General features: G+C 49.5%; 5 protein-coding genes across 5 annotated transcripts in view; 3 read left to right on the top strand and 2 right to left on the bottom strand.

Moving 5' to 3' along the window:
• The window catches only part of LOC310823610 (E3 ubiquitin/ISG15 ligase TRIM25-like), a gene marked incomplete at both ends in the record, with an annotated part of 4,229 nt that extends 3,235 nt beyond the window's left edge, over window positions 1-994 (top strand). Inside the window, one exon of the mRNA XM_083696497.1 lies at window positions 977-994. Coding sequence (XP_083552623.1) covers window positions 977-994 — 18 coding nt within the window. The remainder of the gene's footprint in view (window positions 1-976) is intronic.
• Window positions 1-24,474, bottom strand: part of LOC310823883 (uncharacterized protein) — a 259,021-nt gene that overhangs the window by 28,502 nt on the left and 206,045 nt on the right. The gene's annotated exons all lie outside the window — the stretch shown is intronic.
• Window positions 1-24,474, bottom strand: part of LOC310823733 (uncharacterized protein) — a 566,003-nt gene that overhangs the window by 484,275 nt on the left and 57,254 nt on the right. The gene's annotated exons all lie outside the window — the stretch shown is intronic.
• LOC310823609 (stonustoxin subunit alpha-like) lies at window positions 4,682-9,838 on the top strand (the record flags this gene model as incomplete). Its single annotated transcript, XM_083696496.1, has 2 exons — window positions 4,682-5,228; window positions 8,703-9,838. 2 exons carry the CDS (start codon window positions 4,682-4,684, stop codon window positions 9,260-9,262), a joined length of 1,107 nt encoding a protein of 368 aa, XP_083552622.1. The 3' UTR covers window positions 9,263-9,838.
• Window positions 9,360-22,564, top strand: LOC310823608 (glutamate--cysteine ligase regulatory subunit-like; the record flags this gene model as incomplete). Its single annotated transcript, XM_083696495.1, has 6 exons — window positions 9,360-9,371; window positions 18,905-18,989; window positions 19,294-19,350; window positions 19,602-19,813; window positions 20,631-20,745; window positions 22,515-22,564. The coding sequence occupies 6 exons, from the start codon at window positions 9,360-9,362 to the stop codon at window positions 22,562-22,564; spliced, it is 531 nt and encodes a 176-aa protein (XP_083552621.1).

Here is a 24,474-nt window from a genome sequence, read left to right as displayed (position 1 = left end):
TGTGTCAGAGACAGAGGATTGAATTTTGGAATGGTAGTATTAGGCTTTAGCAGCTGATGCAGATGAGGTATAGTTGAGGAGGAGAGAGAGATAAGGGGCTAGATAATCAAGCTTGCAGGGTTTCAGACAGCCAGGGAGTGCGTGGAGAGGATGGTGCCGGCCTTGATATCTGTGGACAGAGAGAGTCGACGGATGAGGAAAGAGATGACAGGAGGGTGGAGGAAGCTGCGTCAGTGGATAGAAGAGAGAAAGATTCAACAGAGGGTAGGGCGGTTAAGACAGAGGAAGAGAGAGTGGTGAGTGAGAGGGTGCGCAGGCCGCGACGAGAAGACACAGTGTGGGTATTCTCAGCCAATGTTCTTGTAGACAAGAACCACGTTTCACCGCGGAGGTCAATGTTCTTGTAAACAAGGTCGATCCACCGGTTCTCTGCAACACGTTAGATTTCATTTTGTGGGCTTTTAGACTAAATGGTCGTCGCAGACCCAGGTCACTCCAACCTTTGTACTCCCCCAGGGGGTGCAAATCCTATTGTCTCCCCTCCTCTTGGTAAAGCCTCTTTTTATGACTTTCCATTTCCCCATCAGTCGGACATTTAAAGTCGCATAAAATTCAACATCTATTCTATCAAATACTAAACCATCAATGAAAACATCCAAACAACAACAGACCCTAAACTCTAACCCCCTAACCCTAATGGAAATACTAAACCATCAATGAAAACATCCAACCAACAACAGACCCAAACCCCAAACCCCTAACCCTAACCAACAACAGACCCTAACCCCTAATCCTAACCCGAACCCCAACCCGCAACCTTAATCCTACTTATTTAACCCTTTCGGGACCTCAAACGCGCAGCTGCGTTTTCAGGGGTTTCCAAAATGTTTTGATCAATATCTCAGTGATAATCCGGCGTAGAAACATGGTTTAAATATCCCCTGAGCCCTCCTGTGACATGCCCTCTCACTTACAGACGGAGCTATTAACCTAGGAACAGCTTGGTACAGGCCCTCCCTGCGTAATTGGTGAATTTGGAAGCAGCCTAGCTTGAGTCGCTCAGACACTGCCTTTTACCGTCGTTGATTGGTCAATTCGCACGTCCATCTTCTTCGCTACACGTGTTGTCGACATTGTCGGTATTGACAAACATTTCAGTGACAGTGACAGAGACAGAAAGCAGAGAAGATGTGTTTACAAGGATCCATTAGAAGTCCTTTTTTATATTCTGTCTAGTATTTTATTCATATTGTATGCCATTTCTGTGTAGCTCAGGACTTCATGAATGAATTTCAAGCACCAAAACAATTCATCCACATGGGTAAAGGTATGTTTTCACATAGGATTTGAAACATTTCTGAAAAACGGATTCGAAATGTTCAGGTTTAGGCCTACTTACCTCTTCACACAGTGCTGTTGGGGTAAACATCTATCACAATCAAGAAAGCTGAGTTTGTACTGAAAATATTGATATGAAACACTTGGGTATTATTTTGTATGGAAGTGACTTCAAATTGAGAAAGAATAAATGTATGTAAAAATGGAGAAAATACCCCTGGTCCCCAAAGGGTTAACCTGCAAAGTGAGGCCTTCTCTTTTCCCCCCATCAGAACAATGTGGGACCTGTCCATGTTTCCAACCCTTGACTGATACATGTCTCTCTCTCTCTCCCTCCCTCTCTCTCTCCCTCCCTCTCTCCCTCTCTCCCCCCTCCCTCCCTCCCTCCCTCTCTCCCTCCCTCCCTCCCTACCTCTTCTCTCCATCCAATCTCTCTCTCTCTCTTTCCCTCTTTCTCTGTCTTTTTTTCTCTCTCCCTCCCTACCCCCCTCTCTCCCACTCCCTCCCTCCCTTTCTCCCTCCCTCCCTCTCTCCCTCCCTACCACACTCTCTCCCTCCTTCCCTCTTTCTCTCTCCTTCCCTCCCTTTCCTCCCTCCCTCCCTCCTCTTGCTCTCCGTGCCTCTCTCTCCCTCCCTACCTCTCTCTGCTACTCTACCTACCTCTCTCCCTCCATCCTCTCCCTCCCTCCCTCCCCCACCTCTCTCCCTTTCTCTCTCCCTCCCTCTATCCCTCCCTCCTTCCCTCCTCTCCCTCTCTCCCTCCCTCTTTGCCTCCCTCCCTCCTCTTTCTCCCTCCTTCCCTCCCTCTATCCCTCCCTCTATCCTTTCCCTCCCTCTTTCTCTCTCCCTCCTTCCTCTCTCTCCCTCTCACCATCCATCCCTCCCTCTATCAATCCCTCTATCTCTCCCTCCCTCCCACCTCTCCCTCCCTCCCTTCTTCCTCCCTCTATCCTTCCCACTATCCCTCCCTCTATCCCTCTTTTCCTCCCTCCCTACTCTCTCTCCCTCTCTCCCTCAATCCTCTCCCTCCCTCCCTCACCCCCTCTCTCCCTCCTGTCCCTCCCTCTCTGCTTCTCCCTCCCTCCTTCCTCCCTCTATCCCTCCCTCTCTCCCTCAATCCTCTCCCTCCCTCCCTCCCTCCCCCTCTCTCCCTCCCTATCTCTCTCCCTCTCTCCCTCCTCTCCCTCCATCTTTGCCTCCCTCTCTCCTCTCTCTCCCTCCCTCTATACCTCCTTCTCTGCCTCCCTCCCTCCTCTCTCTCATTCTCTCCCTCCCTCCCTCCTTCCCCCCCTCCTTCCCTCCCTCCCTCTATCCTTCCCTCTATCCTCTCCCTCCCTCTTTCTCCCTCCCTCTCTCCCTCCCTCCCTCCTTCCTCTCCCTCCCTCTCTTTCTCCCTCACTCCCACCTCTCTCTCCCTCTCTCCTTCCTCCCTCTATCAATCCCTCTATCTCTCCCTCTCTCCCTCCCTCCTTCCTCCCTCTATCCTTGCCTCTCTCCCTCCCTATTTCTTTTTCTCTCTCCCTCCTCTCCCTCCCTCTCTGCCTCCCTCCCTCCTCTCTCTCCCTCTCTCCCTCCCTCCTTCATCCCTCTATCCTTCCTCTCCATTCCTCCCTCCCACCCTCTATCACTCCCTCCCTTCCTCTCTCCCTCCCTCTTTCTCCCTCCTTCCCTCTCTCTCTCCCTCCCTCCCTCTCTCTCTCCCTCACTCTTTCTCTCTCTCTCTTTCTTTCACTCCCCTCTCTTTTCTCCCTCCCTCCCTCCTCTTGCTCTCCCTCCGTGCCTCTCTCTCCCTCCCTACCTCTCTCTACTACTCTCCCTCCCTCTCTTCCTACCTCCTTTTTCCCTCTCTCCCTCCCTCTCTCCCTCTATCCTTCCTTTCCCCCCCTCACTCCCTCCCTTCCTCTATACCTCCCGACCTGCATCCCTCCCTCCCTCTTTCCTTCCCTCTCTCCCTCCCTCTATCCTCTTTTTCCCTCTATCTTCTCCCTCTCTCTTTCTCCCTCCCTCTATCCCTCCTCTCCCTCTCTTCCTCCCTCCCTCTATCCGTCCTCCCTCTCTTCCTTCATCCCTCCTCTCTCTCTCCCTCAATCCTCTCCCTCTCTCCCTCCCTTCCCCCCCTCTCCCTACCTATCTCCCTCCCTCTATCCCTCTCTCTGTCTCTCCTTCTTTCCCTCCCTCTATCCTCTCCCTCCCTCTATGCTCTCCCTCCCTCCCTCCTCCCTCTTTCTCTCTCCCTCCCACCCTCCTCTCTCTCCCTCTCACCCTCCATCCCTCCCTCCCTCTCTCCATCCCTCCCTCTCTCCCTCTATCCTCTCCCTCCCACTTTCTCCGTCCCTCTCTCCCTTCCACCCTCCCTCCCTCCCTCTTCTCTCTCCCTCCCTCCCTCTCTCTCCTACTCTCCCTCCCTCGATTCCTCCTCTCCCTCTCTCGCTCCCTCCCTCCCTCCTCTATCTCCCTCTCTCCCTCCCTCCTTCATCCCTCTCACCCTGTATCCTCTCCTTAACTCTTTCTCCCTCTTGCCTCCCTCCTTCCTCCCTCTATCCCTCCCTCCCTCCCTCCTTCCCCCCTCTATCCCCCCCTCCCTCTCTCCCTCCCTCCCTCTCTCCCTCTTTCTCCCTCTCTCCCCCCCTCCCTCTATCCCTCCCTCTCTGCCTCCCTCATTTCTTCCTCTCTCCCTCCCTCCATCCTCCCTCTATCCCTCCCTCTTTCTCCCTCCCTCCTCTCCCTCCCTCCCTCTCTCTCTCTCCCTCCCTCCTCTCTCTATCCCTCCCTCCCTCCCTCCCTCCTTTTCTCTCTCCCTCTTTCCCTCCCTCCCTCTCCCTTTCTCCCTCCCTCTACCCCTACCTCCCCTCTCTCTCTCTCTCTCTCTCTCCCTCCCTCTCCTCCCTTCCTCTTTCTTCCTCTCTCTCTCCCTCCCTCCCTCCCTCCCGTCTGTAGTGAATGGAGTTCCGCAAGATGGCGCCGAGGAAGGCTGCCGTGTCTCACGCTCCTCCTCACCTTTTTATTGTTTTAACTTATCTTGCTAGTTCATTTTTATATTTACGCCTAACTCTCGGTAACAGGCGAACGGCCAAAGCGAGCCCTATCATACGATATGATAGAGAAAAACTTGCGCATTAGATCGTCGGTGGAAAACACTTTTTCACCACCACCCGCAAACAATGGCAATCTACCCTGGCTACCTGCTGCCTCACCTGGACAATGGAGGAGACGGAGGAAGCGAGGCTCGCGGGCGGGAGTGCTGGTCAGGCTGAGGAAACGTGAGAACCGGCCTCCTCTCCCCAGTATTCTTCTGGCGAACGTCCAGTCACTGGACAACAAGCTGGATGAACTCCGGAGCAGGATGGCGTTTCAACGGGACATTAAGAACTGTAACGTTATGGTTTTCACGGAGACTTGGCTCGACCCTTCGGCCCCAGATTGCGCCATTGTTCCACACGGATTCTCCATTCACCGCCAGGACAGGACAATGACATCGGGGAAGAGCAAGGGGGGAGGTGTCTGCTTCATGGTGAATAACAAGTGGTGTTCAGACGTGGAGATACTTTCATCGGACTGTTCTCCCAATTTAGAGCACCTCATGATCGGATGTCGACCTTATTATTCGCCCAGGGAGTTTACATCGGTTGTGCTTACAGCTGTCTATATACCACCAGACGCTGATACCAACCAAGCGCTGCACGAGCTGTATGGAGTTATCGACAGGACGGAGACCTCACGGCCCGAGGCTGCTTTCATTGTGGCTGGGGATTTTAATAAAGCCAACTTGAGGAAAGTCCTGCCGAGATACCGCCAGCACATCAGCTTTCCCACGCGAGGCGCAAACACGCTCGACCATGTTTACTCTCCCTTCCGCGACGGATATAAGGCCCTCCTACGACCCCCATTCGGCAAATCAGACCACAGCTCAGTACTGCTTCTGCCTTCCTACAGGCAGATACTCAAACGTGACAGGCCGGTGACGCGGACCATTCAACGTTGGTCTGACCAATCAGACTCCGCATTACGGGACTGTTTCAGCACTACGGAGTGGGATGTGTTTAAGGACGACAATTTAAACACACACACGGACTCGGTGATTTGCTACATTGGCAAATGCATTGATGACGTCGTGCCGCGGATTACTGTACGGACATTTCCCAATCAGAAGCCCTGGGTTAATGGAGAAGTCCGAGCCAAACTTAAGGCACGGACTGCCGCCTACAACTCAGGTGATTTGGAGGAGTACAGCAATTCCAGGTATGCACTCAGGAAAGCTATTAACATTGCTAAGAGACAATACAAGGACAGAATGGAGTCCAACTTTGAGGGCTCCAACTCAAGGCACATGTGGACCGGACTCAGAACAATTACAGACTTTAAAGGGACTACGAGTGTGACTGAGGAAGTGTCTCCATCTCTCCCAGATGACCTTAACACCTACTTCGCACGTTTTGAGAGCTACTCTCCGGCTGAGGAAGTACAGATGGACCAGGACCCCTGCACACTAGCAATAACAAGGGCAGATGTGTGCAAATCCTTCAAAAGGATCAATCCACACAAGGCCCCTGGTCCGGATGGCATACCTGGCCGGGCTCTCAGGGTGTGTGCAGATCAGCTGGCAGGTGTGTTTACAGACATTTTCAACCTGTCACTGCTCCAGTCGGTGGTCCCCACATGTCTCAAAAAGTCCACCATCATCCCCATCCCAAAGAAGTCAAAAACATCCTGCCTCAACGACTACCGACCAGTAGCACTGACTTCCATCGTCATGAAGTGCTTTGAGCAGTTAGTCAAATCATTCATCACCTCCTCCCTCCCTGACTCACTGGACCCCATGCAGTTTGCATACAGGGCAAACAGGTCCACAGACGATGCCATCGCCCTCGCCCTCCACACTGCCCTCTCCCACCTGGACCAGAAGAACACATATGTGAGAATGCTGTTCATTGACTACAGTTCAGCATTCAATACCATTGTGCCCTCCAAGCTCGCTGTGAAGCTCAGGGACCTCGGGCTCAACACCACGCTTTGTGACTGGATCCTGAGCTTCCTGACGGGCAGACCCCAGGCAGTGCGGATAGGAGGCGCCACATCATCCACCCTGACTCTCAACACCGGCGCACCCCAGGGCTGCGTGCTCAGCCCTCTCCTCTACTCCCTGTTCACACATGACTGCGTGGCCACACACAGCTCCAACACCATCATCAAGTTTGCTGACGACACGACCGTCATCGGCCTGATCACCGACGGCGACGAGACGGCGTACAGAGAGGAGGTGAGAGTCCTGACATCTTGGTGCCAGGACAACAACCTCCAGCTCAACCTCAGCAAAACTAAGGAGCTGATTGTGGACTACAGGAAGCGGCAGGGAGCCGGGCACGCCCCTATCACCATCAACGGGACGGCAGTAGAGAGAGTCAGCAGATTCAAGTTCCTCGGGGTCCACATCTGCGAGGACCTGACCTGGACTCACCACACCGACGCCATCACAAAGACGGCAAGACAGCGGCTCTTCTTCCTCCGCAGGCTGCGGAGGTTCAACATGGACTCCAGGATACTCTGCAACTTCTACAGGTGCACCATAGAGAGTATCCTGACTGGCTGCATCACCGCCTGGTACGGCAGTTGCTCCGCCCTCAACCGTAAGACATTACAGAGGGTGGTGAAAGCTGCCCAGCACATTACCAGGACGGAGCTGCCATCCATGGAGGACCTCTACACTCAGCGCTGCAGGAAGAAGACTAACCGGATTATTAAAGACCCTCATCACCCCAGCAACAAACTGTTTCGGCTGCTCCCGTCTGGCAGACGCTACCGCAGCATCCGGTCTCGCACCACCAGACTCAGGGACAGTTTCATCCCACAGGCTATAAGACTGTTGAACTCCTGAGCTACTTAGCTCACCACAATGACACTTTAACTATGCCACTTTATAACATGCCACTATAAAATGCCACTTTAGACCAGCCGACATCTGGATAAAAACGTCTGTTTACATTTCACTTTTTACATTTTACATTTACATTTATTTAGTTTTATATTTAGGTAAATATTGTTATTGTTGTTGTTTCTTATTTTTATTATTTACACTTCTTATTGCACTGTTGGAGGAGCCCAAGACTTAAGAATTTCATTGCCAGCGATTGCTCTGTAACTGTTGTGCATATGACAATAAAACCATCTTGAATCTTGAATCATCTTGAATCTTGAATCTTGAGTGGATGTTTTCCTGCCACCAGAGCCCAAGACCAGAGCCCAAGACCAGTTCTTCCAATGTGAGTGTGTTTCTCCTGAAGTAGCTGACAGTTTCTCTCTCTCTTTATCTCTCCCTCCCTCCCTCTCTCTGTTCCTCCCTCCTCTCCCTCCCTCCCTCCCTCCCTCCATTGATCCTCTCCACAAACCCTGAGACACAACTAGAGATCTCTAGGAGAGGGAAAGACTCATCAAAGACAGCCTACATATCTGACTCTCCCTCTCTCTCCCCCCTCTCTCTCTCTCTTTCTCTCTCCTCTCTCTCTCTCCCTCTCTCTCTCTCTCCCTCCATCCCTCTCTCTTTTTATCTTCCTCCGTCCCCCTCTCTCTTCCTCCTTTCTCTCTCTCTCTCTCCCTCTCTCTTTCTTTCTCCTCTCTCTCTCTCCCTCCATCCCTCTCTCTCTCCCTCCATCCCTCTCTCTCTTTCTCTTCCTCCGTCCCCTCTCTCTCTCTCTCTCTCTCTCCTTCCCTCCCTCTCTCTCTTTCTCTTCCTCCGTCTCTCTCTATCTTCCTCCTCTCTCTCTTTCTCTTCCTCTGTCTCTCTCTCTCTATCTTCCTCCTCTCTCTCTCTCTCTCTCCTCACTCTCTCTCTCTCTCTCCTCTCTCTCTCTCTCCCTCCCTCCCTCTCTCTCTTTCTCTTCCTCCGTCTCTCTCTATCTTCCTCCTCTCTCTCTCCCTCTCTCTTTCTCTCTCCTCTCTCTCTCTCCCTCCCTCCATCCCTCTCTCTTTCTCTTCCTCCATCCCCCTCTCTGTTCCTTCTCTCTATCTCTCTCTCTCTCTCTCCCTCCCTCCCTCTCTCTCTTTCTCTTCCTCCGTCCCCCTCTCTCTTCCTCCTCTCTCTCTTATTCTCCCTCTCTCTCTCCCTCTTCTCTCTCTCTCCCTCCATCCCTTTCTCTCTTTCTCTTCCTCTGTCCCCCTCTCTCTTCCTCCTCTTTCTCTCTCTCTCTCCTCTTTTTCTCTCTCTCCTCTCTTTCTCTCTCTCTCTCCCCCTCTCTCTCTCTCTCTCTTTCTCTCTCCTCTCTCTCTCTCCCTCCATCACTCTCTCTCTTTCTCTTCCTCCGTCCCCCTCTCTCTCTCTCCTCTCTCTCTCTTTCTCCCTCCCTCCCTTCCTCCCTCTGCTCTTCTCCCAGATGCCTGTGAGCTCACACTGGACCCAAACACAGCACACAGAATCCTCTCTCTGTCTGAGGAGAACAGAAAGGTGACATGGGGAGAGGAGGAGCAGCCGTATCCTGATCACCCAGAGAGATTTGAGGGCTTGTACCAGGTGCTGTGTAGAGAGGGTCTGACTGGGAGCCGTTACTGGGAGGTAGAGAGGAGTGGAGAAGGGGCTGATATAGGAGTGACATATAAAGGAATCAGCAGGAGAGGAGAGGGTGATGACTGTGGGTTGGGATACAATGACAAGTCCTGGAGTTTGTGGTGCTCTGATGACAGTTACTCCGCCTGGCACAATAATAAGAAGACAGTCATACCTGTCCCCTCCTCTGGCTCCCACAGAGTAGGAGTGTATCTGGACTGGCCGGCCGGCACTCTGTCCTTCTACAGGGTCTCCTCTGACACACGGACCCTCCTGCACACATTCCACTCCACATTCACTGAGCCCCTCTACCCAGGGTTTAGGCTTTGGAGCGATGGCTGTTCAGTGACCCTGTGGAAACTAGTCTCAGGGAGATCACACTGTATGTAGTGTTTAGGGCTACAGCCGTTGATGAGAACCAGATGGTTATTTGCTCATTGTGAAATGTGTGAAAAAGTGCAATAGACTGACAAAGCAGAAGTAGGAAATGCAACTGATAGTGAAACAATCCAGATGAATGATTAGATGATCAAATCAGACTGATGATGAACTCTGAGAATAACACAGGAGAGAGTGTCTGTATGTATATAAGAGTTGGTTAGATTGGGTGTTTGAGTTGTGATGCTGGATTACGTTGCTGTGTGTAAGATAGCAGGGAGTGGATGTGAAGACAGCTCTCCTTCTCTGTCAGTACAATATGGACAGTGTCTTCAGAACATCCTAATCTACACAGTGTGTAATTGATTCCTATGCAAATCAGAGACCCTATAAAAACAAAGATATTCATTCCGAAATGACATGAATTATTATCCTTGCATTAAGATGTACTCAATTCAACTTATTGAGTGATTTGTTGATGACATTTTTGCATTTTAACTAATTTTAAGACTGTCAAAGCAAAAAGTCTGAATATTTCTGTCCATGAGGTATTTTTGTATTTCACTTTTAATAAATGTACTGAAATGTCAAAAATCGTGTTTTCGCTTTGTCATTCTGGGGTATTGTGTGTGGATTGATGGCAAATTCTTTAAATTGAATCCATTTCAAATTTACTCTATAACACAAGAAAATGTGTAAAAAGTGAAGGGGTCTGAATACCTTCAGAAGGCGCTGTACATGTTCTGAACTTCACTTTCCATGCATTCCTTCATTTTTATATAGTAATCATCTAGTACAGTAATATCTATGCATCATGTGACATTGTGAGGGGCAGCCAAGGTGCAGGCTGCTTTTCCTTTCTCTGTCTGTGGGCTGTGGGAGGCATGGCTCTCATGAGAAGACTTCACCTGTCCCCTGCAGTACCGCTCCCTGCCATGGGAGGCATGGCTCTCATGAGAAGACTTCATCTGTCCCCTGCAGTACCGCTCCCTGCCATGGCAGGCATGGCTCTCATGAGAAGACTTCACCTGTCCGCTGCAGTACCGCTCCCTGCCATGGGAGGCATGGCTCTCATGAGAAGACTTCACCTGTCCCCTGCAGTACCGCTCCCTGCCATGGGAGGCATGGCTCTCATGAGAAGACTTCACCTGTCCCCTGCAGTACCTCTGACCCCCAGACCCCAGACCTCCAGACCCCCAGACCCCCAGAACCCTATCCCCCAGACCTCTAGCCCTCAGATGGGGGCACCACCTGGTGGTCATTTACTAGTATTACAACAACAGAGAGATTAGAATCCAGCCAGTTAGCAATAAGCACTGGATCCTAAAAACCCAGAATTTGAACCTGAAATATTCTTTATAACATCACAGATCTTTTATAATGGAACAGTGTAATAGAACATCAGTGTAATAGAACATCAGTGTAATAGAACATCAGTGTAATAGAACAGTGTAATAGAACATCAGTGTAATAGAACATTAGTGTAATAGAACATCAGTGTAATAGAACATTAGTATAATAGAACATCAGTGTAATATAACATTAGTGTAATAGAACAGTGTAATAGAACATTAGTGTAATAGAACAGTGTAATAGAACATCAGTGTAATAGAACATTAGTGTAATAGAACATCAGTGTAATAGAACATTAGTATAATAGAACATCAGTGTAATATAACATCAGTGTAATAGAACAGTGTAATAGAACATTAGTGTAATAGAACAGTGTAATAGAACATCAGTGTAATAGAACATTAGTGTAATAGAACATTAGTGTAATAGAACATTAGTGTAATAGAACATCAGTGTAATAGAACATTAGTGTAATAGAACATTAGTGTAATAGAACATCAGTGTAATAGAACAGTGTAATAGAACATCAGTGTAATAGAACATCAGTGTAATAGAACATTAGTGTAATAGAACATTAGTGTAATAGAATATTAGTGTAATTGAACATTAGTGTAATAGAACATTAGTGTAATAGAACATTAGTGTAATAGAACATTAGTGTAATAGAACATTAGTGTAATAGAACATCAGTGTAATAGAACATCAGTGTAATAGAACATCAGTGTAATAGAACAGTGTAATAGAACATCAGTGTAATAGAACATTAGTGTAATAGAACATCAGTGTAATAGAACATCAGTGTAATAGAACATTAGTGTAATAGAACATTAGTGTAATAGAACGTTAGTTTAATAGAACATTAGTGTAATAGAACATTAGTATAATAAAACATTAGTGTAATAGAACATCAGTGTAATAGAACAGTGTAATAGAACATTAGTATAATAAAACATTAGTGTAATAGAACAGTGCAATAGAACATCAGTGTAATAGAACATTAGTATAATAAAACGTTAGTGTAATAGAACATTTATGTAATAGAACATTAGTGTAATAGAACATTAGTGTAATAGAACATTAGTGTAATAGAACATCAGTGTAATATAATCTTAGTATAATAGAAAATTAGTATAATAGAACATCAGTGGAAACCAAAGGGGACGTTTTCTTTCCAGTGTTAACACTTCACTTAGCAACGTCATGACAACCCAAATGTGCAGACAGGCCTAGGAGACGAGTTAACCTTGACCCTAACCCTGACTCTGACCCTGACTCTGACCCTAACCCTAACCCTAACTCTGACCCTGAACCTGACTCTGACCCTGACCCTAACCCTAACTCTAACCCTGACCCTGACCCTAACCCTAAACCCTGACCCTAGGGGATGAGTTAACTTTAACCCGCTGGGGCAGAGCAAGCACTCTCCGTGACGGAACACGACGTGAGGAGGGCTCTGCTGAAGGTGAACACTAGGAAGGCTGCTGGCCCGGATGGCATACCTGGGAGAGTACTTAAGACCTGTGCTAACCAGCTAGCTCCTGTGTTCACCACTATATTCAACCTTTCACTGGCTAATTCAGTAGTTCCCACCTGTTTTAAAAGATCATCTATTGTCCCTGTGCCCAAGATCACCTCCCCAGCCTGCTTGAATGACTACAGACCCGTGGCTCTAACCTCAGTGGTCATGAAGTGCTTCGAGAGGCTGATTAAGGATTACATCTGCTCCTCCCTCCCTCCGACCCTGGACCCACTGCAGTTCGCATATAGACCAAACAGATCTACAGACGATGCAGTTTCCCAGGTCCTCCACACCACTCTCTCTCACCTTGACAGGCAGAAGGGGGGCTATGTGAGAATGCTGTTTATAGACTATAGCTCAGCGTTCAATACCATAGTCCCCACCAGACTGGCTGATAAGATGATTGGCCTAGGACTGAACATTCCCCTGTGTGCCTGGATCCTGGACTTTCTGACGGCCAGGCCACAGGTGGTCAGGGTGGGTAGACACACCTCCAGCTCACTCACATTGAGCACAGGGTCCCCCCAGGGCTGTGTCCTTAGTCCCCTCCTCTACTCCCTGTACACCCACGACTGTGTGGCTAAGTCCAGCGAAAACTCCATCATCAAGTTTGCGGACGACACGGTCGTGGTGGGGCTGATCTCAGATAACAATGAGAAAGGCTACCTGGACGAGGTGGCGGACCTGTCACTCTGGTGTCAGGAGAACAGTCTCATCCTGAATGTCTCCAAGACAAAAGAGCTGATTGTGGACTTCAGGAGAGCACAAAAACTAAGGGCCTACACACCGCTGGACATCGGAGGGACTGCTGTGGACAGGGTGAACAGTTTTAAATACCTGGGAGTCCACATCTCAGAAGACCTGACCTGGACTACCCACATCAGTTCTCTGGTGGGAAAGGCAAGGCAGCGCCTGTTCCATCTCAGGCAACTGAGGAAATTCAGAGTCTCCCAGAGGATCCTTCAGTCCTTCTACTCTGGAGCTGTGGAGAGCATCCTGGCTGGCAACATCACCGTCTGGTACGGTAACAGCACGGCCCAGGACAGGCGAGCTCTGCAAAGGGTGGTACGCCTGGCGGAAAAAACCATGGGAGCTCCAACCCCCCCTCTCCATGTTCTGTACACCAGGAGGTGTAGGACCAGAGCCTGCAGGATTATGAAGGATCCTCACCACCCGAAACATGGACTGTTCCAGCCGCTGCGGTCAGGAAAACGCCTCCGCTGTCATGCAGCAAGAACAGAGAGGCTAAGGCTGAGTTTCTTCCCCCACGCCATCAGAATCATCAACGATGACCCCACCAGTGCCCCCCTCAAGACACTCACACATGCACTGTCATCTTAACACATATGCACACACAGAGTCATCCATCTGCTATTTATATTGCTTACTTATATGCTTACCGGTTATACTGTTCATATTGTTTATACTGTTTATACTGTCCATACTGTATATTTTTTAGTACTTCTATTTTTATTTTATTGTATTTTAAAACTTATTGTATTGTTGCACTACTCTGTGGCACTGTCACTTTTGCATTTCACTGTATACTTGTATGCACGTGACAAATAAAGAATCTTGAATCTTGAATCTTGAATCTTGAAACCCTAACCCTTAACCCTGACCCTAACCCTAGGGCTAGTAGAACCATGTAGTTTGGCTCTTCAAACCCACCTCCTCGTTGCTAGGCAACCCCCCCCCTTTTCCCTCCACCGTTCGTATTTTACGACATTTTTTAGAAAAAAATGTTTTATGAAACTCCTTCAAACCACACACTCTCCCCACCCCCTCGTTGCTAGGTAACCCACCATATCCCGTCCCTTTCCGACATTTTCTTTTCCTTTACGACATTCCCTCAAACACACCAACCTCCCTTATTTGACGACATTTACTATTATTATTATTATTATTATTATTATTATTATTATTATTATTATTATTATTATATCTTTACGACATTTACTTCTTCTTTACGAGAGAAGGGGAGACAGACACCATGGAAACCACCACCACCACCGACACCGGCGGCTCCTCTGGTACTCGTAGCGGGTCCTCTGGGACCGTCTCCCCCGGTGGTACCGTCTCCTCTACCGGCTCTGAGGCTAATGATAACGGGGCTAACTAACGAAGCTAACGAATTTACCTACCGAGTGCAGTGTTGACGGGGTGCTAAAGGCTAATGCTAACTGGCTCTAACGAACTGACCGTGTGTGTGTGTGTGTGTGTGGAAACGCGTCGTGTCATCATTACTCGACATTCCTTCAAACCCACCCCCTCGTTGCTAGGCAACCCCCCCCCCTTTCCCTCCACCGTTCGTATTTGTTTTGAAAAAATATTTTTACGACAGTCCTTCAAACCACACACACACTCTCCCCACCCCCTCGTTGCTAGGTAACCCACCATATCCCGTCCCTTTCCGACATTTTCTTTTCCTTTACGACATTCCCTCAAACCCACCAACTGTTCCTCGTTGCTAGACAACCCCACCCCTCCCTCATTTTACGATATCTTTTTATTATTATTATTATATCTTTACGACATTTACTATTATTATTATTATTATTATTATTATTATTATTATTATTATATCTTTACGACATTTACTTCTTCTTTACGAGAGAAGGGGAGACAGACACCATGGAAACCACCACCACCACCGACACCGGCGGCTCCTCTGGTACTCGTAGCGGGTCCTCTGGGACCGGCTCCTCCGGTGGTACCGTCTCCTCTACCGGCTCCTCCGGCGGTTCTGGGACCGTCTCCTCCGGCGGCTCTGGGACCGTCTCCTCCGGCGGCTCTGGGACCGTCTCCTCCGGCTCCTCCTCTGGTACCGGTACCCGGACCTCGTTTCTGACCCGGGCCACGACGCTCAACCTCCACACCGGGAACCTCGTCAACCGGAGCCGGCTGAAGAAGAAGTGTCCGTCGTCCCCGAGTGAGGAGGTAAGAAGGGCGGGGGGGGGGGTCGGGAGGCTAGAGGCTAATGCTAACGGGGCTAACGAAGCTAACGAATTTACCTACCGAGTGCAGTGTTGACGGGGTGCTAAAGGCTAATGCTAACGGGGCTAACGAATTTACCTACAGAGTGCAGTGTTGACGGGGTGCTAAAGGCGAATGCTAACTGGCTCTAACGAACTGACCGTGTGTGTGTGTGTGTATTATGAATGTGATTAAATAAATACTAAATATGTCGTTTTATTGTCATTTTCTGTCTGTCTGTCTGACCTGTTGTTGCCGTTCAGCTCCAGGATTATATCCGCGCCACGCTGTCTCTGACCTGTCTGTCTCTCTATCTGACCTGTCTCTCTCTGTCTGTCTGTCTGACCTGTATGTCTTTTGTTGCCCTCCAGCTCCAGGATTGTATCCGCGCCATGCTGTCTCTGACCTGTCTGTCCCTCTGTCTTATCTGTCTGTCTATCTGTCTGTCTGTCTGTTTCTCTCTGACCTGTCTGTCTCTCCATCTGACCTGTCTGTCTGTTGTTGCCATAGCTCCAGGACTGTATCCGCGCCACGCTGAGTGACTGGTCCTCCGAGACGCCGGGGAGAAGGTGAGACTCATCCCTCTCTTCCTTCCTTCCTTCCTTCCTTCGTCTCTCTCTGGATGCTCCACACACACACACACGCACACCCACACACACGCGCGCCCAGAGGCGTCAATGTTTAGTGAGTCAAGTGACAATGTGTGTGTGTGTGAGAGAGAGGGAGACACACACACACACACACACACACACACACACACAGACACACACACACACACACACGCGCGTCAATGTTTAGTGAGTCAAGTGACAACGTGTGTGTGTGTGTGTGTGTGTGTGTGTGGGTGCTCCTGAGACAGGGAGAGAGAGAGGGAGACACATACACACACATACACACACACACACACACACACAGAGACACACACACACTCACACAGACATACACACACACACACACACACACACACACTCACACAGACATACACACACACACACTCACACACACTGTCTGTCTGTCTGTCTCTGACCTGTCTGTCCCTCTGTCTGTCTGTCTGTCTGTCAGTCTCTGACCTGTCTGTCTGTCTGTTTGTCTCTGACCTGTCTGTCTCTCCATCTGACCTGTCTGTCTGTTGTTGCCGTAGCTCCAGGACTGTATCCGCGCCACGCTGAGTGACTGGTCCTCTGAGACGCCGTCGGCCGGGGAGAAGGTGAGACTCATCCCTCTCTTCTCTCCCTCCCTCCCTCCCTCCTTTCCTGTCTCTCTCTTCCTTCCCTCCTTTCTTGTCTTCCTTACTTCCTTCCCTCCTGTATCTCCCTCCCTCCTGTCTCTCTCCCTCCCTCCTTCCCTCCCTCCTGTCTCTCTCCCTCCCTCCCTCCCTCCTTTTTTCCTTCTCTCCCTCCCTCCTGTCTCTCTCTCTCTCTCCTTCCCTCCCCCCTTCTCTCCCTCCCTCCCTCCTGTCTCTCTCTCCTTCTCTCCCTCCTGTCTCTCCCTCCTTCCCTCCCTCCTTCTCTCCCTCCTTTCCTGTCTTCCTTCCTTCCTTCCCTCCTGTCTCTCCCTCCCTCCCTCCCTTCTGTCTCTCTCCCTCTCTCCCTCCCTCCCTCCCTCCTGTCTCTCTCTCTCCCTCCTTCTCCCCTCCCTCCCTCCCTCCCTCCCTCCCTCCCTCCCTCCTGTCTCTCTCTCTCTCTCTCCTTCCCTTCCCTCCTTTCCTGTTTCCTCTCTTCTTTCCTTACTGTCGGCGGAGGAGAAGGTGAGACTCATCCCTCTCTTCCTTCCTTCCTTCCTTCCTTCCTTCCCTCCCTCCTTTCCTTCGTCTCTCTCTGGATGCTCCACACACACACACACACACACGCACACCCACACACACGCGCGCCCAGAGGCGTCAATGTTTAGTGAGTCAAGTGACAAAGTGTGTGTGTGAGAGAGAGAGAGGGAGACACACACACACACACACACACACAGATAGACAGACAGACACACTCACACAGACACACACACTCACTCACACACTCACACTGTGGGAGCCTGGTCGACAGGCGCAACAGTGGGTCAACCAATGAGAATAGAAACAGGCGGAAACAGGGGTTGCGGTGAAATCAACGTAGGGTTTTATTTCTAAGGTGCGGGGAAAAGGGAGAGGCGAAAGGCAACTCAAATCTTCACCGGGTTGGCGGTTGGCGCTACGGCGCTCCGCCGGGTTCTTCTTGTCGTCAGAGAGAGAGAGAGAGAGACAGGCCAAAGTTAGTGGTATATCGGGTCCCTTTCACTGACCTCTTCCTCCGGTCGGTTGGGGGGTTCCTCTCCGTCTTCCAGGCTTTCTCTCCCGTTTGGCTTATGAGACTGGCTTAGCGGGTGTCTGGTCTCGACTCGTTCCTCCAGCCAGTCTGTCTTCAGCTTGTCCTGGGGAGTTTAAAAGGCCTCAGGATCGCCGAGCTGACTCAGCGCACCTGTGAGCGGTGAGCTGAGTCATCTGATTGGTGGCGGAGTCTCCAGGACATAGAACTGGGATAGTACCTCCCATCCAGCACGACACCCCATGGCTGCCTTTGCCTCCCCCTTGTGGCCACCAGGTGTCTCTGTGGGGCACTGCTCACCGGCTGGGCCATCACAACACACAGACACACACACACACACACTCACACACACACTCACTCACACAGACACACACAGACACACACACACACACATGCCCAGAGGCGTCAATGTTTAGTGAGTCAAGTGACAACGTGTGTGTGTGTGTGTGTGTGTGGGTGGGTGCTCCTGAGACAGGGAGAGAGAGAGGAAGACACACACACACACTCACACATACGCACACTCACACAGACAGACACACACTCACACAGACACTCACACATACACACACATGCCCAGAGGCGTCAATGTTTAGTGAGTCAAGTGACAACGTGTGTGTGTGTGTGTGTGTGTGGGTGGGTGCTCCTGAGGGAGAGAGAGAGGAAGACACACACACACACTCACACATACGCACACTCACACAGACAGACACACACTCACACAGACACTCACACATACACACACATGCCCAGAGGCGTCAATGTTTAGTGAGTCAAGTGACAACGTGTGTGTGTGTGTGTGTGTGTGGGTGGGTGCTCCTGAGACAGGGAGAGAGAGAGGAAGACACACACACACTCACATACACACAGACACACACACACACACTCACACACTCACACAGACATACACACACTCACACAGACATACACAGACACACTCACACAGACACACACACAGGCAGGGAGACGGGGGGGAGGCAGGTTTGGGGGGGGAGGGTTGAACAGGGAGGGAGGGAGGTTCTGCTGAGGTCAGCTAATCTCTCTCTCTTTCTCTCCCTCTCTCTAGTTCGACTAGTCTGGTCTGTCTCTAACCTGGACTGCTCCCCCCTCCCAGGCACGCCTGGCTGTCTTTCTGTAATCTGTCTGTCCTGAACCTGTCTGTCTCTCAGACCTGTCTGTCTCTCCATGAGTCTGACGTCCTAGACTGTTCCACCCCCCACGCGGCCGAGGCCATCACGCCTGTCTGTCTCTCTGTCTGTCTGTCTCTAACTTGTCTCTCTCTCTCTAACCTGTCTGTCTGTTTACCTGTGTCTCTCTCTCTGACCTGTCTGTCTCTCCAGGAGTCTGACGTCCTGGACTGCTCCACCCCCCATGCGGCCGAGGCCACCATCATGCTTGTCTGTCTCTCTCTCTCTGACCTGTCTGTCTCTCTCTCTCTAACCTGTCTCTCTGTTTACCTGTCTCTCTCTCACCTGTCTTTCTCTAACCTGTCTGTCTCTAACCTGTCTGTCTCTCCAGGAGTCTGACGTCCTGGACTGCTCCACCCCCCAGGCGGCCGAGGCCACCATCACACCGGAGGAGAGGGAGGAGCTGAAGGTGTCTGGTACGCTACGACAAGCTAACGCAGGCTAACGCTACGCTAATGCAGGGTAAGACAGGTTAACGCAGGCTAAGACAGGCTCACGCACGCTAACACACACCACGATAACACATGCTAATAAATGCTAGTGCATGCTAACACCGGCTCACACGCACCACGATAACACACGCTAACCCAGGGCTAACAAACGATACCAGCCCATGATTACACACGACGCGACCACACGTTAACACAGGCTAACAAATGACACCAGCACATGCTAACACAGGCTAACCTAGGCTAACCCACGCTAACGTTGTCGTTGCAGTCAAGCTGTTCCTGTGCGAGTCGGACCAGTCGTCCATCAGGCAGGCTGTCGACATGGGTGAGTCCTGCCTGTTTGTCTGTCTGTCTGCCTGTTTGGCTGTCTGCTTGTCTGTCTGTTTGTTTGGCTGGCTGGCTGGCTGTCTGCCTGTCTGTCTCTCTCTTTACCTGTTTGTCTCTCCCCTCCACAGCCTGTCTCACCCTCGCCCTGTCGACCAGGAGGACAACATCCCCCCCCCCCCCCACACCCAGACCCTCTCGGACCTCTAACCTGTCTTTCTCTCCCTAACCTGTCTCCCTCCCCCCCAACAGCCTGTCTCACTCTCGCCCTCTCCCAACTCGACTCGGTCATCCTGGCGCCCGCCCCCCCCCCCCCGGGGGCCGACCACGCCCCCCAGACCCTCTCGGACCTGCAGCCGGCATGGGTTTTCTTGGAAACGCTGGTGGCGTCCGGGAAGGTGGTCGCCATCGGGACGTCGGACCTGGACAAGGGCCTCCTGGAGGAGCTGCACAACTGGGCCCAGGTGGGTGTCTGTCTGTCTTTCTCTGGCCTGTCTGTTTGTCCTGGACGGTGTGTGTGTCTGTCTGTCTGTCTCTCTCTCTCTCTCGCTCTATCCCTGACCTGTCTGTCTGTCCTGGACAAGGGCCTCCTGGAGGAGTTGTACGACTGGGACCAGGTGGGTGTCTGTCTGTCTGATCTGTCTGTCTGTCCTGGACAAGGGCCTCCTGGAGGAGCGCTACGACTGGGCCCAGGTGGGTGTCTGTCTCTGTCTCTGAACTGTCTGTCTGTCTGTCCTGTGCTGGGGGTATCTGTCTCTCCCTGACCTGTCTGTCTCTCTCTCCATGTCCAAGGTGAAACCCCACCAGTAACCAGGTCAAACTGAGTGCGTACGCCAACTGTCTGTCTCTCTTTCTCTCTCTCTCTTTCTCTCTGTCCCTGTCCTGTCTCTCTCTCTCTGTCCCAACCAAGCAGTTAACAGTGTCTGTCTGTCTGTCTCTCTCTCTCTGTCCCTGACCTGTCTGTCTGTCCCTGACCTGTCTCTCTCTCTCTCTCTCTCTCTCTCCCCCGTATCCAAGGTGAAGACCACCAGTAATCAGGTCAACCTGGCGTCCTGTTGTGTGATGCCCCCCGATCTGATGGCCTGTATGTCTCTCTGTCCCTGACCTGTCTGTCTCTCCCTGACCTGTCTCTCTCTCTTCCGTATCCAAGGTGAAGCCCACCAGTAACCAGGTCAACCTGGCGTCCTGTTCTGTGATGCCCCCCGATCTGATGGCCTGTCTGTCTCTCTGTCCCTGACCTGTCTGTCTCTCTGACCTGTCTCTCTCTCTCCCGTATCCAAGGTGAAGCCCATCAGCAACCAGGTCAACCTGGCGTCCTGTTGTGTGATGCCCCCCGATCTGACGGCATATGCCAAGCAGGCGGGGGTCCAGCTACTGACCCACAACGACCCCAAAGGTGGGTGTCTGTCTGTGATCTGTCTGTCTGTGATCAATTTGTCTGGGGGTGTCTGTCTGTCTGTCTCTCTTTCTCTCTCTCTGTCCCTGAGCTGTCTGTCTCTCTCTGACCTGTCTGTCCCCCCTCTAACCTAACCTCCCTCTTCATCTGAGCTGTCTGTCTCTCTCTGACCTGTCTCTCTCTCTCCCTCCCTCTCTTTCCATGTCTGTCTCTCCCTCTAACCTGTCTCTCTCTCTCTCTCCCTCTCTTTCCATGTCTGTCTCTCCCTCTAACCTGTCTGTAACCTAGGTTAAAATAGCCATAAACAGATACTTGAATAAATAACAGTAAAAATATTTCTGAATAAATATTCTGACATTAGAAATAAAAGTCCATGATTTAGTCTAATAAATAGGATTAAAAATAATTCGTTTCAATATTGATTTTTACAGGAAGTTTTGTCACTTAAACTAGTCAGCCAATCAGAATGGCTGGTTGCAACTTCCTTTTTCATTGAGAATGCTAGTCAGAGACGAAGCAAGTTGAGCGAAAGCTAGTGGAACTAACCAGTGAGCAAAATAACAGCAAAACCGAGTGAACGTTTATTTTCTTTGATTTGAAAGTGTTTTATGTTGTATTCTGTCTGCAAAGGTAGACTGTGGTTTATTTAGACATTATATAAGAGAGTAAAACCGTGTATTATCCGGAGCCACGCTCCCGCTGGCGAGCCTCCTACATTTTTGAGAAGAACCATCGGATCATCATCACGTTGCATCCACAAGATTCATCTACATTCTGGAGAAGAACAAGGACTCTTTCATCGGATTTGCGGTAGGACTGTGTAAAGCCTTCGTTATTTCGTTGCAAGAGGATTCGTTTGGACTTTAATTTGCGGTAAGCGTGGACTCAATGAAAACTAAGTTCGCACGTGGCATTCGCTGGACTGTTTCGCCTGGTTGCTAGCAAGGTTGAATTCGTTGACCGTTGCATACGGTCTATGATTGAATTGCATTGTTGCCTGAAAAGATTGATTAGCATTTAACTTGATACTTGATAGTTATTCACTATACGTTCATAGCCTTGATGTTAATGTTGAATGGTGAATGTTTTACTTGATGTTTGATGGTATTATTGTTATCCTACTGGTTTCATGCTAATGCCAAACTGATTTTGATTTTGTTTCTGAACTCGCTAAACATAGTAGCTCACTGGTTTATATTGCTAAAATAGGAGATTAATACTTGATACTTGATTCTAAATAGGCCTAGTGAAAATATTGATTTAATGAAGATTTAAAAGATCTTAATGATACTTAGATAGAATAATCTTATGGAAAAGTAAGATAGCCATTGAACTTAAAATAGTTAACTATTGAAATTAGAAATCAAATAGAACTTTAAAAGAAACTTTAACCGAGACTTCACTTTAGAAATATTTTCTTGAACTGAGAGACTTTGTTTTTCTTGATATTCCTTAAAGAAGAGGTTTATTATTGACCCATTTGCATTTAGATGCAATTGGTTTCAGTATTCAATGTATGTATGTGTAATGTAAACTGTCTTATGGTACCAATTTTCTACTTCTAACTTTTTCTACAAATGTGTATAAACAAGCCGGCATTTAAAACTTACTTGATGGTCTGTGGTGTGTCTGATTATTATTTTGCTATTATTACTGTTTTAACTACTACTGCTCCCTACGAGCCTAGTCACTGGTCCTAACATAGCATACTTATCTACAACTCGAGGTAAGTGTTACATGTCTCTCTCTCTCTCTCTCTCTCCTTCCAGAGCTTATCTCGGCGGCGGGCTTCCAGGAGGCGCTGTCTCTCTCTCTCTGACCCGTCTGTCTATCTGTCTGTCTTTGACATGTCTGTCTCCCCTCTAACCTGTCTCTCTCTCTCTCCCTCCCCCCTCTCCCTCTGAGCTGTCTGTCTGTCTTTGACCTGTCTCTCTCCCCCTAACCTGTCTTTCTCTAACCTGTCTGTCTCTCTGTCGTCTTCCAGAGCTCATCACGTCGGCGGGCTTCCAGGAGGCGCTCCGTGAGAGCGCGGCGTTAGCAACGGCGTCCCACGGCGACCCCGACCGCGACCGCTGTGACGCGGCGTCGGCGTGGCGTGGCGCCTCCGCTGGGTCCTGCGCTACGCCATCATCGTCAAGAGCCGCGGCATCATCAAGGCCAAGGGCTACCCGGTCCACGCCACCCGGGTAGCATAGCATAGCATAGCATAGTCTGGTGTAGTCGAGGCTAGCATAGTGTAGTGTAGCCTTAGCGTAGCATCGTGTAGCCTTGGTTAGCCTGGTTAGCGTAGCGCGGACGACACCTTGGTTAAGTTGAAAGACTTAGCTACGGTTAGTAGCTAAGTCACATGTATGTAATGTGATGTCATGTATGTAATGCTTATGGAGTTGATGGTGGATTAAATCTGTTCCATCAGTTTTCCAGCGACTGACAGAGAGCAGAAACACGGTGCATGGCGCCATCTGTTGATCGACTGTCGACAGCACAACACATGAGGCCAATGGAGGAAAGCAGAACCATGTGAGAAGATTTCCTCTTCAGTTGTTGAACCTTTCACACATCTGGCACTCCGGATTGTGTCAGCAGCGTAAAAACAAAATGCATTTTTAAATGTTCCAATGTATTTCTATGGGACTGTTAGGGTTAGGAATGTATTTCTATGGGACTGTTAGGGTTAGGAATGTATTTCTATGGGACTGTTAGGGATAGGAATGTATTTCTATGGGACTGTTAGGGATAGGAATGTATTTCAATGGGACTGTTATGTTTAGGAATGTATTTCTATGGGACTGTTAGGGATAGGAATGTATTTCTATGGGACTGTTATGTTTAGGAATGTATTTCTATGGGACTGTTAGGGATAGGAATGTATTTCTATGGGACTGTTAGGGATAGGAATGTATTTCTATGGGACTGTTAGGGTTAGGAATGTATTTCTATGGGACTGTTCGGTGCCAACATGTTTGACAACATGGTAAGTTAGTGAGTTTCGTTTCTAGGCACACTAGATCGTATCCAGGGGTAATAGAACATTAGTTTAATAGAACAGTGTAATAGAACATTAGTGTAATAGAACGTTAGTATAATAGAACGTTAGTTTAATAGAACATTAGTGTAATAGAACATTAGTATAATAGAACATTAGTGTAATAGAACGTTAGTGTAATAGAACATTAGTGTAATAGAACATTAGTGTGAACCAAAGGGGACGTTTTCTTTCCAGTGTTAACACTTCCCTTAGCAACGTCATGACAACCCAAATGTGCAGACAGGCCTAGGAGACGCTGAGAAAATCACCAGGACTCCACTGCCCTCTCTGCAGAGCATCTACCACCGCAGAGTCCACAGGAGAGCCGCCTCCATCCTCAAGGACCCCACCCACCCCCAGCACGGACTGTTCACACTTCTACCCTGAGGCCGGAGGTACAGAAGTGTTAAATGCAGGACCACCAGACTGAAGAACTCCTTCTTTCCCACTGCCATCAGGCTCCTAAACAACCCATAGGAGATTAATATAACCTTACTACCTCAAATAACTGAATTTTCCAGTTTGCATAATTGCACTGCTACATTTGCACTGTTTTATTATTATTATTGCTGCTATTTTATTTTATGCCTTAAATTTTGCTGTCTTGTACATTTGTTTAGTATATATTGTATATTCTTTAGTATTGTATATTTTACATTGGTTGGCATTCTGCGGACAGCAAAGCAAGAATTTCGTTGTAC

Source organism: Argentina silus, assembly GCF_951799395.1.
Source record: "Argentina silus genome assembly, chromosome: Y".
NCBI lineage: Eukaryota > Metazoa > Chordata > Actinopteri > Argentiniformes > Argentinidae > Argentina > Argentina silus.
This window is presented reverse-complemented; position numbering and strand designations above follow the sequence as displayed.